This window comes from Puma concolor, chromosome A1 (assembly GCF_028749965.1).
Source record: "Puma concolor isolate L17-30 chromosome A1, mPumCon1.1.hap2, whole genome shotgun sequence".
Lineage (NCBI taxonomy): Eukaryota > Metazoa > Chordata > Mammalia > Carnivora > Felidae > Puma > Puma concolor.
This window is the reverse complement of record NC_141667.1, coordinates 150,673,978-150,686,023: the sequence shown is the minus strand read 5'-3', so window position 1 is coordinate 150,686,023 and position 12,046 is coordinate 150,673,978. Positions and strand designations below refer to the sequence as shown.

The 12,046-nt window shown below is 41.4% G+C and overlaps 1 protein-coding gene across 3 annotated transcripts in view; it reads left to right on the top strand.

The window, feature by feature from the left end:
* RNF130 (ring finger protein 130) overlaps window positions 1-12,046 on the top strand; it is a 137,520-nt gene that overhangs the window by 49,821 nt on the left and 75,653 nt on the right. For all 3 annotated transcript variants that reach the window (XM_086706484.1, XM_086706485.1, XM_086706477.1), the window contains exon 3: window positions 10,261-10,511. In XM_086706484.1, coding sequence (XP_086562610.1) covers window positions 10,261-10,511 — 251 coding nt within the window. The remainder of the gene's footprint in view (window positions 1-10,260; window positions 10,512-12,046) is intronic.

Below are 12,046 nucleotides of genomic sequence, written 5' to 3'. Positions count from 1 at the left end.
AGAGCAAGGAGATCTATGTGTGTATTCCAGCCCTTGTACATACACGTATCCATAAGTACTGTTGTGTGTAACCTTCTGTGTCTGTATTAAGCTAAGAATGCGTTCATCCCGATGTCACCAACCCTAATCCATGACCACTTGCATCATGCTAGGCCCTTGCTTACCTTAAACTGCCACTTGAAAAGTGAGAAAGCTGGCTCCCACCTCCCACCATCCGTTTTCTTGTTGATCACAGAGCTCTCAGACTTACAGATTCTTAAACACAAATAACAGCTCTGAAGGCTTTTAGAGTGCCGATGGTCAGCGTGCCAGCTGACGGAGGCTGCTTCCCTTGCATGTCTTCCCTGGGTGGAACGCCCCACTCAGTACTTAACCTTTCTTTCTCCTCCCATTTAAAATTCTTTTATCAAAAACTTGTAAGAAAATACAAATGTAAGTATCTTGGCTTGAAAATGACACAAAACTAGGTGGATCTTGGAACACATGTAACAACAAAAAGAAAATACTAAGTGAACCTGCAGGTGGGTTCAAAAAATTAGTAACGGGTTCATGGAGACCTGGCTTAGGTAACAGTTCCAAGTGGGAACCTTCCATCCTATAAGCTCTGCGTACACGTAACGTGAGCCATGGCTGCCAAAAATATGTTGAAAACTCAGGCCGTATCCTTGTGAACACAATCTTCAGAATATCATGATATGTAGGGAGAGGTTAACCTCATGCTGCTCTTGATATTGGATGGGTTGTATTCATTTTTAGCATTTTTAGCATTTTATTTTAATAAAAGGCATTGAAAAACTGATGTCCACAAAAGAACAGGATGGGAAAAAAATCTGTAAACAGTGTTTTACCATTTAGAATTTGAGCATCAAAGTGAATAACGCTAGTAATGATTTTAGCCCATTAAGTAAAATAAGAAACATGAGTTCATACTAATCTAAAAAGTAAAAGAGTAAATTGAAATTTTGATGAGGAATGGAATGTTTTACCTAGTCTCAAAATACCTCCTCCCCACAGAATATTTATTAATTCCAAAGGGGGAAAAGAGTGACTTTGCAGTGGAAATGCCTGGAGAACATCACTTGTACAAAACCACATGATCAAAGTGAACTTCATCAGTATTGGGATGTGTCATAACTGTCCACCACCTGGTAGGACACACCGGAAAAAGCACAGCATCGCTTCTTTTGATGTTGCTGCCAGAAGTGCATGACCTGAATCTAGCCCTGAGGAAACACCAGATAAATCCAGAATGAGGGACATTCTGCAAAGTCACTGGGCTGTATATAATCTTCAAAAGTGTCAAAGTCATGGACATCAAGGAAAGTCTGTACCAGACTGACAGCGAGTCATGAGATGTGATGGCTGAATGCAGTGCGTGGCTCCGATCCGGGCCTGCTCCAAGGGACATTGTTGGGAATTGGGGACACTTGAATGGACTCTGAGATGAGGCAGTAGTAATGTGTCTGTGTTCATTTCCTGGTTTGAGTGGTTGTACTCTGTCCACAAATGGTTTTTGTTTGTAGGAGAGTACACACTAAGTGTTTGGAGGGGATGACCCATCACACCAGTAACTTTCTCTTGAATGGTTTGGGGAAGAGAGATTTTCATACAATACTTCCAGCTTTTCTGTGTCAGGTTCTTTAAAAATATTTTTTAGGGGTGCCTGGCTGGCTCAGTTGGTTAAGCATCCAGCTTCAGCTCAGGTCATAATCTCACGGTTTGTGAGTTCAAGCCCTGCTTCAGGCTCTGTGCTGATAGCTCAGAGCCTGGAGCCTGCTTTGGATTCTGTGTCTCCCTCTCTCTCTGCCCCTCCCCTGCTTGCTCTCTTTCTTTCTCTCTCTCTCTCTCGAAAATAAACAAACATTAAAAAAGAAATTTTTTTTTTTTTAATTTTTTTTTTCAACGTTTATTTATTTTTGGGACAGAGAGAGACAGAGCATGAATGGGCGAGGGGCAGAGAGAGAGGGAGACACAGAATCGGAAACAGGCTCCAGGCTCTGAGCCATCAGCCCAGAGCCCGACGCGGGGCTCGAACTCACGGACCGTGAGATCGTGACCTGGTTGAAGTCGGACGCTTAACCGACTGCGCCACCCAGGCGCCCCAAAAAAGAAATTTTTTAATGAATAATTTGGGATTCTAGGACTAGTTAATATGGAGAAAAGTCCGAAGTGGAGTACCAGAGATGTTTTTGACTATCTGAAGGACTGTTGCATGGAAGAGGAATTTTCTTCCATTCCATGATGTACAGCTTCAAGTTGGGGTGTTTCTTACATTTGCCAGCGTCTTCCAACGTATTGGCAGGATTTTTTTCATGATATATATGATAATAATACACCTCACAGTTGATATTTTATACCATCGATAAGTGAAATACAGTTTATTTATTTGGTGGTGGTTCTTGAAAGAAAAGAACCAAGAGCCACGAATGGGCATTTAGGAATCAAGATTTTAATTAGGGGGAAGACCTTTCTCATACTTAAAACTACCTGTGCATAGAACTAGCTACCTAAAACGGTAAGTTATTTGTATTGTGTTGAAGAGGACCCCTAAGATCTCTCTTAATTAGAAGATTCTGTGACTCTGCTGACCAGTGATTGTCTTCCCAGGTACCCCCTCCCTCCCTTTCTGCCTCTAGATGAAAGAGAAAAGTGGCTTTCTCTTCCATGCCAGGCTTGTTCCTACCATCTTTCCTTTTTTGACTTGGGAAAAACAAACAGATTACATGATGAGTACACACAGGAGATGGAGTAAGAAAAGAAACTGGCATTTGAGCACTGGGTGTGGAGCCTTTGCTCTACTTGGTGTGAGTCTGAAGAACTTCCTGCTGGAGGAATCAAGGAACGAGGGTTTAGTAGACGCTCATTCTTTCTGAGGATGGACTGCAGCCAAATATCGGTCAGGAATTATCAAGTGACTTTGAAGTCGCTCAGCAGCTCACACATTGAGCCCCTGAATGTCGGCCTCATGGCAGGAGATTCAGGTTCAACTTGAGCACAATAAGAGCTACTCATCAGCATCGTGCAACCATGGGCACCAACTGGATGCCACGACACTAATGTTTTCTCCATTCAGTACAGCTGGTTTCAAACCAGTACACTTTCACAGTGACAGAACTTCACCCTTCATTCTCGTGCCCCACACACTCATTTCCCCCACTCACAGTGCTGCCGTCATCCTGGCCAGCCGCGGAATCCACATGAAAAGGGCCTAACCTAAAACCCCATTGTCTGGTATGTCCCAGAAGTACATCTCTGGTCTCAGGTCCAGTGTGTCCTGTTCTCCAACCATTGCTTCTTCCCTTCCCCTCCTGTCCTCCTGACATTTGGTTTTGTGGAAGCTTCCAGTTGAGCCCTAGCTCCGTTTTCTCCCAGTTCTCCTCCTCCTCTGGGTGCCGTGCCTTCATTCTGCTTGGGCCACATGAGCCACTCTTTTGGTCCCGTGACCACCAGTTTCATTTGGTCCGTTAAGAGTGCCTATTGTCATGTCCACAAGTGTAGTCACCATCTGTCACCATACAGTATTATCACAATATTACTGGCTGTATTCCCTATGCTGTGCTTTTCATCTCTGTGACTTATTTTATCACCGGGACCTTGTACCTCTTCGTCACCTTCACCTATTTCCCCCATCCCCCAGCACCCCTCCCCTCTGGCAACTACCAGTTCTCTATTTAAGTGTCTGGTTTTTGTTCATTTGTTTTGTTTTTTACATATGAGTGAAATCATAAGGCATTTGTCTTTCTTGGTCTGATTTATTTCATGTAGCATAACACCCTCTAGATCCGTCCATGTTCTTGCAAATATCAAAGGCTTTGAACAGAGTGGTATGACAAATCAGGTTTTAGAAAAAACACTGACAGATCTCAGCAGGATGTTTGTAATTGCTATAACCTGTCATCTGCCTCTGTCAGATTTATTGATGTATTCATTTCATAAAAGAACATAGCATATCCTTTTTTTCCCCCTTGAGTTCTTCAAGGGGTCGGAGAAGAATAAGTACTGGGTTTGAAGCAGTGAAATATGGTAGATAAACATTTGAGAAGGACTTAAGTCAGTGAAAGGGAGAGTGAAGAGAAGGTCTCAGACCACTTGCGAGCAGACTCACTGAGGCACACACACGCCAGGCTTTGCCGATCTGTGCAACTTGACTGAGTTACAAAAAAATCCCTGAATTATATCTGCCTGTTCCCTCAGCAGCAGCCATTCTAGAACTTAAAAGCAGTTTTAATTCTTTCACCTAAAGTATGTAGTGTTCTGCTTTACATGTAAAAATAGGTCATTGATTTCTATAGGAGTAATTCTGATGCCATTGATAGTAACCTACCAGAAATTATGAAAGTATCCTCTCAAATGCTTTATGTGGGAATACAGCAGCTCCCTGAACTTTTTTTTATGGGAAATTTACTAAAATTATCTAAGAGCATGAAAATTCCTTGAAACCTCGGCAGCTGATTTGAACCTAACAAACATGTTCATCTGTTAAGGTGTAAAACCTCTGCTAAATGGGATTTTGTCCAGGGATGTTGTTTTCTTTAAAAATAAAAAATGGTAAGATTACAGTAAAAAAGTAGAACTGCTTGCTTACGGTAAAAGCACCTGTCTCCACTTGTGGCCTGATGCCCCAGACAGCTCTTTTGTGTTTTCTTCCTGCCTCAGCCTTTCTCAGGTGAAAGTCTCAGCTGCCCAGCGGAACTGGGCTTGCCCCAAGGTTCAGTCCCAGGAGAGGGGAAGAAGCCATGTGTCGGTAGGGGGTGGGTTTCTGATACCTCCCAACTGGGGGACTCCCTGAGCTGAAGTACAGATCCCTGTGGAAGCCAGGAGGATTGTGGTGGTCAGCAGGTGCCTGAGTGCTTCCCATGGTGGCTGGAGAGATTAACGAGAGGGAATAGGAGTTCCAAACTTCTGTGGTAGGAGCTCTTTGGTCTCCTCCAGAGGATGCTTTCATGTGCTTTCCATGAAGAAGAATAGTAGAAGTGGGATTAGCTCAGTGAGGTGTAGCATTCCTGAGCATCTGCCGTGAGTCCTGCAGGTAACATCTCATTTAGAAGAAACTGAAGTTCAGAGAGGTTAAGTTTTATGCTGGGGTTTGAACCTAGACATTCTGACTCCAGGGCCCAATGGAGGTTAATTCTTAGGTTTCTTTGGTCCCGAAAAATTGATTTTGTGGTCAGGATTATAGCAGCATTACCGTATTTTTCTACTTACCGTTTTTTTTTTTCCTCATTAAAAAATAGAATTGCTACAAGTAGGGAGCTCTGTTTTACAAAACATTGCCCACCCAGCAGTTCTGGTTTTTAATGGGGAAAAAAAAGTAAGTAGAAAAATATGCTAATGCCTCTGATTATAGAAGCACTTTACAAATGTAGAAGAAATTATACTGTTAGAAAATCACCATTTTGTAAACACTGTTGTAGTAACTGATTCAAGTGAGCTTTAATGGGTGCTGAGAGCTCTGAATAAAAGCTTACTGGAGAGCTAGATAATCTGGAAGCATCACCCCATAGATTGTTTAGTAATCTAAAAAAAATATTTTTCTGCAGTTGAAAAATCTAGCTGATACCAGATTGACCAAGTGTTAAAATTCACCATCACCAGTAAAGGTAAAACTTGACAGGTACATCCCAATGTGAACACTAGAAGGACAGATACAGTATCACCTGTGTGGCATTTCTGCCAAAAAACATTTACTTCAGATATCTAATCACAGTCAGTAATCAGAAACAATCAGACAAATCCAGATTGAGGGACATTTTCAAAACATATATCCTGGTCTCATTAAAAAGGTCAATGACATGAACGACCAAAAGTGACTGAGGACTGCTTTAGATTATCAGAGACAAAGGAGACAAGACAACACGAGGTGTACAAGGCCTGATTGCGTCCTGGGTACTGCACTGACCTACACTAAACAATTCTGAAGGTTTCATTAGACTCGGGCAGAGATATTTGACTATGGCCTGTATATTACAGAACAGTGTCCTATCAGAGTTCAGTTTCTCGAATGTGATAAATTAATCGTGTCCTTGTTCTTGGGAAATAATGCTAAAGTATTTAAGGAGGAAATGTCATGATTTGAAACTCTTCTGGGGTTTGAAAATTCTCAAAAGGAGAAAGAATTTAAAAAAAAAAAAAAAAGCTGTTTATTAAAGTAGCCAAACTCAAGCAGTGGAAATCTAGATTCACATTAAAAAATAAAAGTGGAGAAAGTTTTAAGCAAATAGGTGAAAGCAGGGATCACCCTAGATTTTTACTTACTTGTCATCCCTGGTAAATTAATCCTGGCTCCTGGGCATGTGAAGTGCTGAGGATTCTGAGGTCATATCCATTAGGATTAGGGTTAGTGGTGGTGGATGTTGTCTCTCCTTGAATGTTTATATCATTGTAGTCTAATTAGTCTTCAACTCTTATCAGTCTCTGCTTGACCCAACCCTGCTTTTATCTCGAAGCTTATACTTTGTCATTAGTATCCTCCTGCAAGCTGGCCAAGACTTCCCAGATCTTTAAAAGTCAAGAGTCAGAGGCATCCTTAAATCAGGGTCTTTCAACCCAGATCATCTCTAGGGGTGGGGAGTGAGGAGATCCACAAATCTCTCCTGAAATTAGTAGAATTGGGACTTCTCTTGTAGGAGGGGTCTCCTACCATCAGGTTCTCTAAGTGATTTACTGTCAGAAGTGGTTAAGAACCGAGTGATTTTGCTAGTATTCTGACATCCTCCTGTGATTCTTCATTTTGCTTGACCTGCACTGCTTTCGCCTTCTTCCCTATCCTGCTAGCAATCTCTTCCTCTGTACTAACCTGATGAGACTACCTGAACTGGGCTCCTCTCTCCAGCCCCTTTAAGATTCTCCTTTACTCTTTTAAAAAAAATAATAATAATAGGTATACCTTTTATTTATCCATTACTTTGTTTAGGCTATTTTTTTTTTTTAATTGAAGCATAGTTGGATTCTCCTTTGCTCTTTGAGGGTAAATGCAGTTTTCACAAAATCAAGAGCAGGTATAAAGGAAAAAACACTCCTGTGTCTCCTGTACTGTTCATATAGTGTCACTTCTGTGACACTTCTGGTCACCAAATGTGTGGGGCTTTCCCCTGTACCGAGCAATTCTTAGCCATACCTGCTGGGTGTCCTAGAATTCCGTTGGATTCAGACCCCGTCTGCCTGGAGTTAGCATCACATCCCATAGGTTAAGGGTTCAAACCCATAAGGCTGCCCCCTCCCTGCCCCACATAAAGCCAGCCACAAGTCCCAGGTTGTCACCTGTACTTCTGACCAACTGGCTGTAAATCAGGGTTCCCAGCAACCCCCACATAGTGTTCAAAACTTTGTTAGAATGGCTCACAGAACTCAAGCAAACATTTGCTTACATTTACTGGTTTATTATGAAAGATACAGAGGAGTGGCCAAAGATGCATAGGGCAAGGTATGTGGGAAGGGGCTTGCTGGCACTCCACCCTCGCAGGACCTGTACATGTTTACCAACCTGGAAGTTCTCCAAACCCCACACTTTTGGGGGTTCTAATGGAAGCTTCATCCCTTAGGTGTGATCAGTCATTAACTCCATTTCAGCTCCTCTCCCCTGCCCAGAGGGTGGCAGGGATGGGCTAAAAGTTCCAAGCTTCTCCTCATGGCTTGGTCTTTCTAAAGCTATCCAGGAGCCCACCAAGAGTCCCCTCATTAGAATAGAAGACTCTTGTCTCACCCAGGAAATTCCAAGGGATTTAGAAACCCTGTGTCAGGGTTCAAGGTCAAGGACCAAATAGCAGAACAAAAGATGCTCCTAATGCTCTTATCACTTAGGAAATTGCAAGTGTTTTAGGAGCTTTGTCCCAGGAACCGGGGCAGAAACCAATATATTATGTTTTCTCTTATTTCACAGCAGGTAAATTTTCTGTCTCTAAAAGGTGAACAGGGGTGCTTAGGTGGCATAGTTAGGTTAAGTGTCTGACTTTGATTTCAGCTCAGACCATGATCTCACGGTTCATGAGTTCAAGCCCCGCATCAGGCTCTCTGCTGTCTGCACAGACCCTGTTTCAGATCCCCTGTCCCCTCCCTCCCCCGCCACACACACACACACACACACACACACACACACACACACTCTCTCTCTCTCTCTCTCTCTCTCTCTCTCTCTCACACACACAAAAATAAGTAAACATTAAAATTTTTTTTAAAGGTAGACATAATTACTTAAAAATAAAATCTTTAAAAAATGTGAACATTTGGGAACCTTGATCATAGTATGTGCTCAATAAATATCGTTGAATGGATGGTTGAAATAATTAAATGCTTCTTTTCCCAAACAGCTTTCCAGTTGAAACTAGGCGGTGTTCATTTATTTAGTGTTCTTTGAATGAATGAAATTACATGGACTGGTTCCCTGGGCTACCTGTGAAGCTTTCCCTGCTCCTTTTCCAGCTTGAGTCTTCAAGAGGAAGCCTCAGAACTGGTTTCTAAAACTGTTTGTACCTGGTGTGATTATAAAGCAATGAGACTGATTGTCATGTGTGGTTTGTGGGATCCGTCTCAGTTACTTTATAGCCATACCTGGTATGTTACACCACAGACCGTTGCCTGTTGACCAACATTTTAAAAGCGCAGACCTAAGTTTTCTAAATGGAAAATTTAAATGGTTTAACCCTATGTTATGATTTTCTCTAACTTACTGACGATAACTCTTCTTTCACAAAGATAATTAGATGTTAACTCTGTTGCTTTCTTTAATTTCGCAGTTTTTTGTTTGTTTGTTTTTGGATTCTTTTAATCAGTATTCTGATAAACTGCTATTCTGATAAAGTGGCTGGCACAATTTTGAATAAGGTAATACAAAAGGTATATGTTCCGTTGGGTTAAATTTTTCAGAAAACTTTTAGTTATTGAATTTCTTTTCAGTTCAGCCTGTGTTCTTTTGACTGCACATGATAAGGGTAGTTCTTTTAGTCAAATATAATAAACATGTAAACCAAATACTTTAGTAGTAGTATTCATTGAAGAAGCGTTTGCAAGGGCATGTTGTGGGGTGTTTGTTTGGTTTTGGTGGTTTACATTTATCTGCAAACCCTATTCCAGTTTGAATAAGTGGTTATAATTTTCTCTTTCCTGAAATAAAATGTTTATTCTCCTTCCTCCGACCCCCAGAGTCTCAGTCTTTGCTTTGAAGTGTGCTGAAAGTTGCACGTCACCACCGGCAGCTTCAGCTTAGAACGGAGGGTCACTGGCAGCTAGACTGGTGTAGAAAGGAAAGGAAATGGGAAATTACTTCCCTCTGAGGAGGAGGAAAGGAATAGTAATTTCACGCTCCACAGGAGAGAGAGTAATTTGCCTTTACTGTATCACTACTCCTGGAAATTACATAAGTGGAAGAAGTAAATGACTAGAATGGTGACTTAAGAACATCCTGTAATTACCTTAAAATAGTTTGTGGCTGTGACAGAACCTCTGGACAGCTGTTAGAAGCTGGAAGGATTCTGATACCAAACTAGTCTAGGGTGTTGAAGTGTGGACTCGAGTCGGGGAGGGTTTCATTTCCAGAAGGGCTCTGGGCTAAATAGGAAAAGAACCTTCCTCTCATCAGGGCTAGACGTGGGACCAAAGTTAGCTTCAGCTGTTATTAATGAAGTTTACCCCCTTTTGGCATTTGACTTTTGCAGCTCTATTACTGGATTTGTGTCATGTCAGTGAGATCATAAAACTGCATGTCCTGTGCTTTCTATTCCTTCTACTAGTTGTACACACAGTAGGTGCCCTGTAAAGAACGAGTAGTGCACAAAGTACCAATTTTTGTACTATAAATAATAGTGCTTTTTGTACTATAAATACTAGTGCTATTCTCCTTTTCTTAAGGAGCTAGGACTTTCTAAAGAGCATTTTAAAATGGAAAAAGTTTTACAGTAAAGACCTGCCATATTTTATCACATGACATTGTTATATAATACCACGTTTAATACTGTCTGTCGTTAACATTTGGCTGATTTAATAATCCATTTTTTAAATGTAGTTGTAAGACAAGTTAATGGGACTCTTAACACTGCAATAATTTTACACTTTGTCTGAGTTTTAAGTACTACACAACAGATTCCTGTTTCCACTTGGTGCCCGCATAGCCAACTGCAGAGATTGATTTCATCTGAAAAGTTGAATCTGCAAACCCTTGCCATTAGCAAAAATTGTAGTGGTTTTTCTAAATAGCGCCTTTGTATGTTTGATGTACCTGTAAATTTTAAAGATCACTTGAGTATATGTATTTATTTTACATTACAGGCACTGGAGATATTATTGCTGTCATGATTACAGAATTGAGGGGTAAGGATATTTTGAGTTATCTGGAGAAAAACATCTCTGTACAAATGACAATAGCTGTTGGAACACGAATGCCGCCAAAGAACTTCAGCCGTGGCTCTCTGGTCTTCGTGTCAATATCCTTTATTGTTTTGATGATTATTTCTTCAGCATGGCTCATATTCTACTTCATTCAGAAGATCAGGTACACGAATGCACGCGACAGGAACCAGGTGAGCTATCGGTCGTCTGTAATGATTGATGCTTACCAGCCGTAATTCATGGACATCTATTATGCTCATGTATGGTACCAATAGTTTTTCACGTAAAAAAAAAAAAAAAAAGAAGTTGTGACCCTCAGTCATTTACAGTGTGTTGAAAACCTACTAACACAAATTATTTGAGGGATTTTTTAAATGCCTAAATGGGGAATTTAAATTTACAGTGATCACTTAGAATATTCTGTGTAAATGTTTAGCATAGTATCATAATATGATCTAGCTAATTCCTAGTAATTTGAGGAAATATCACAGAGTTGCATTTTTATTTTTTTTTTTTTTAATTTTTTTTCAACGTTTTTTATTTATTTTTGGGACAGAGAGAGACAGCATGAACGGGGGAGGGGCAGAGAGAGAGGGAGACACAGAATCGGAAACAGGCTCCAGGCTCTGAGCCATCAGCCCAGAGCCCAACGCGGGGCTCGAACTCACGGGCCGCGAGATCGTGACCTGGCTGAAGTCGGACGCTTAACCGACTGCGCCACCCAGGCGCCCCAAGAGTTGCATTTTTAAGCCAGTAGCATTGATGGTCATTGGGAGTGGGTGCTGGGGGGAGATGGCACACGCTTTCATGCTGTGTGAATTTTGAACTGTAGATTACCTATTCAGATAAAATAAATCAATTAAGATTACCTATCCTGTGTAAGCCAGGCCGTGGGGGAGACGATGAGGTGGAGAAGGACCCATAGAAGAGCAGTATCTAGTTGTCCCAGAGCCTCCATTAACCAGCATAAACAGTGCTCAGTGGATCTCGGATGAGTGGGTAAAGACACAGGAAAGACAAGACCGTGTGCTGCCCTGTGGTGGATGGCCTGCAGGCAGTGATTTTGTCAGGTTGTTAGTTTGTTTGCTGCACATCGGGGGGCTGGGCTGGAGGTGTTGAGTCCCAGTGCCAGCCCGAGGCTTCTCTAGGAGAAAACCAGCAGGGGAAGTGCTTGGAGAGTGGTTGGTAGCCAGTTTTTATGTAATGCCATCCTCTCCTTAAACAGAGTACATCCAGATCCCTGTGGGGGAGTTGAAATTTTCAGCCTTCCTCATTCTAGCGAAAGAAGGACAGATGCTGCTGTGGAACAGATATGAGTTCAAATCCCGACCTCACCATCAGTTTGCCATGGTCCTTATAGACCATTTATTTCACTTCTCAACTTGTTTCTTCATCTGAAAATAGGTATAAAATATCTGAAAACTGGAGTTTATTGCACGTTTTTGTGCCAGGCTCTGTGCAGTATCCTGTATACTTTAAAAAAGCTTTAATATGATAATTTTTATTATTTATAATTTCAGTCTTACAGATGCTGCGTAAATAGTATAAAGTATTCCTTTCCCCAGGTTCTTCAACTGTTAACATTTACCCTATTTGCTTTTCTATGTGTACATACCTTTTTTAACCATTTGAGAGTAAATTTGAGATATGATGCTCCTCTACCCTTACTACTTCCTTGTGTATTTTTTTTAAAGCAAGAACATTTTCTTACATAATCACAATGTGA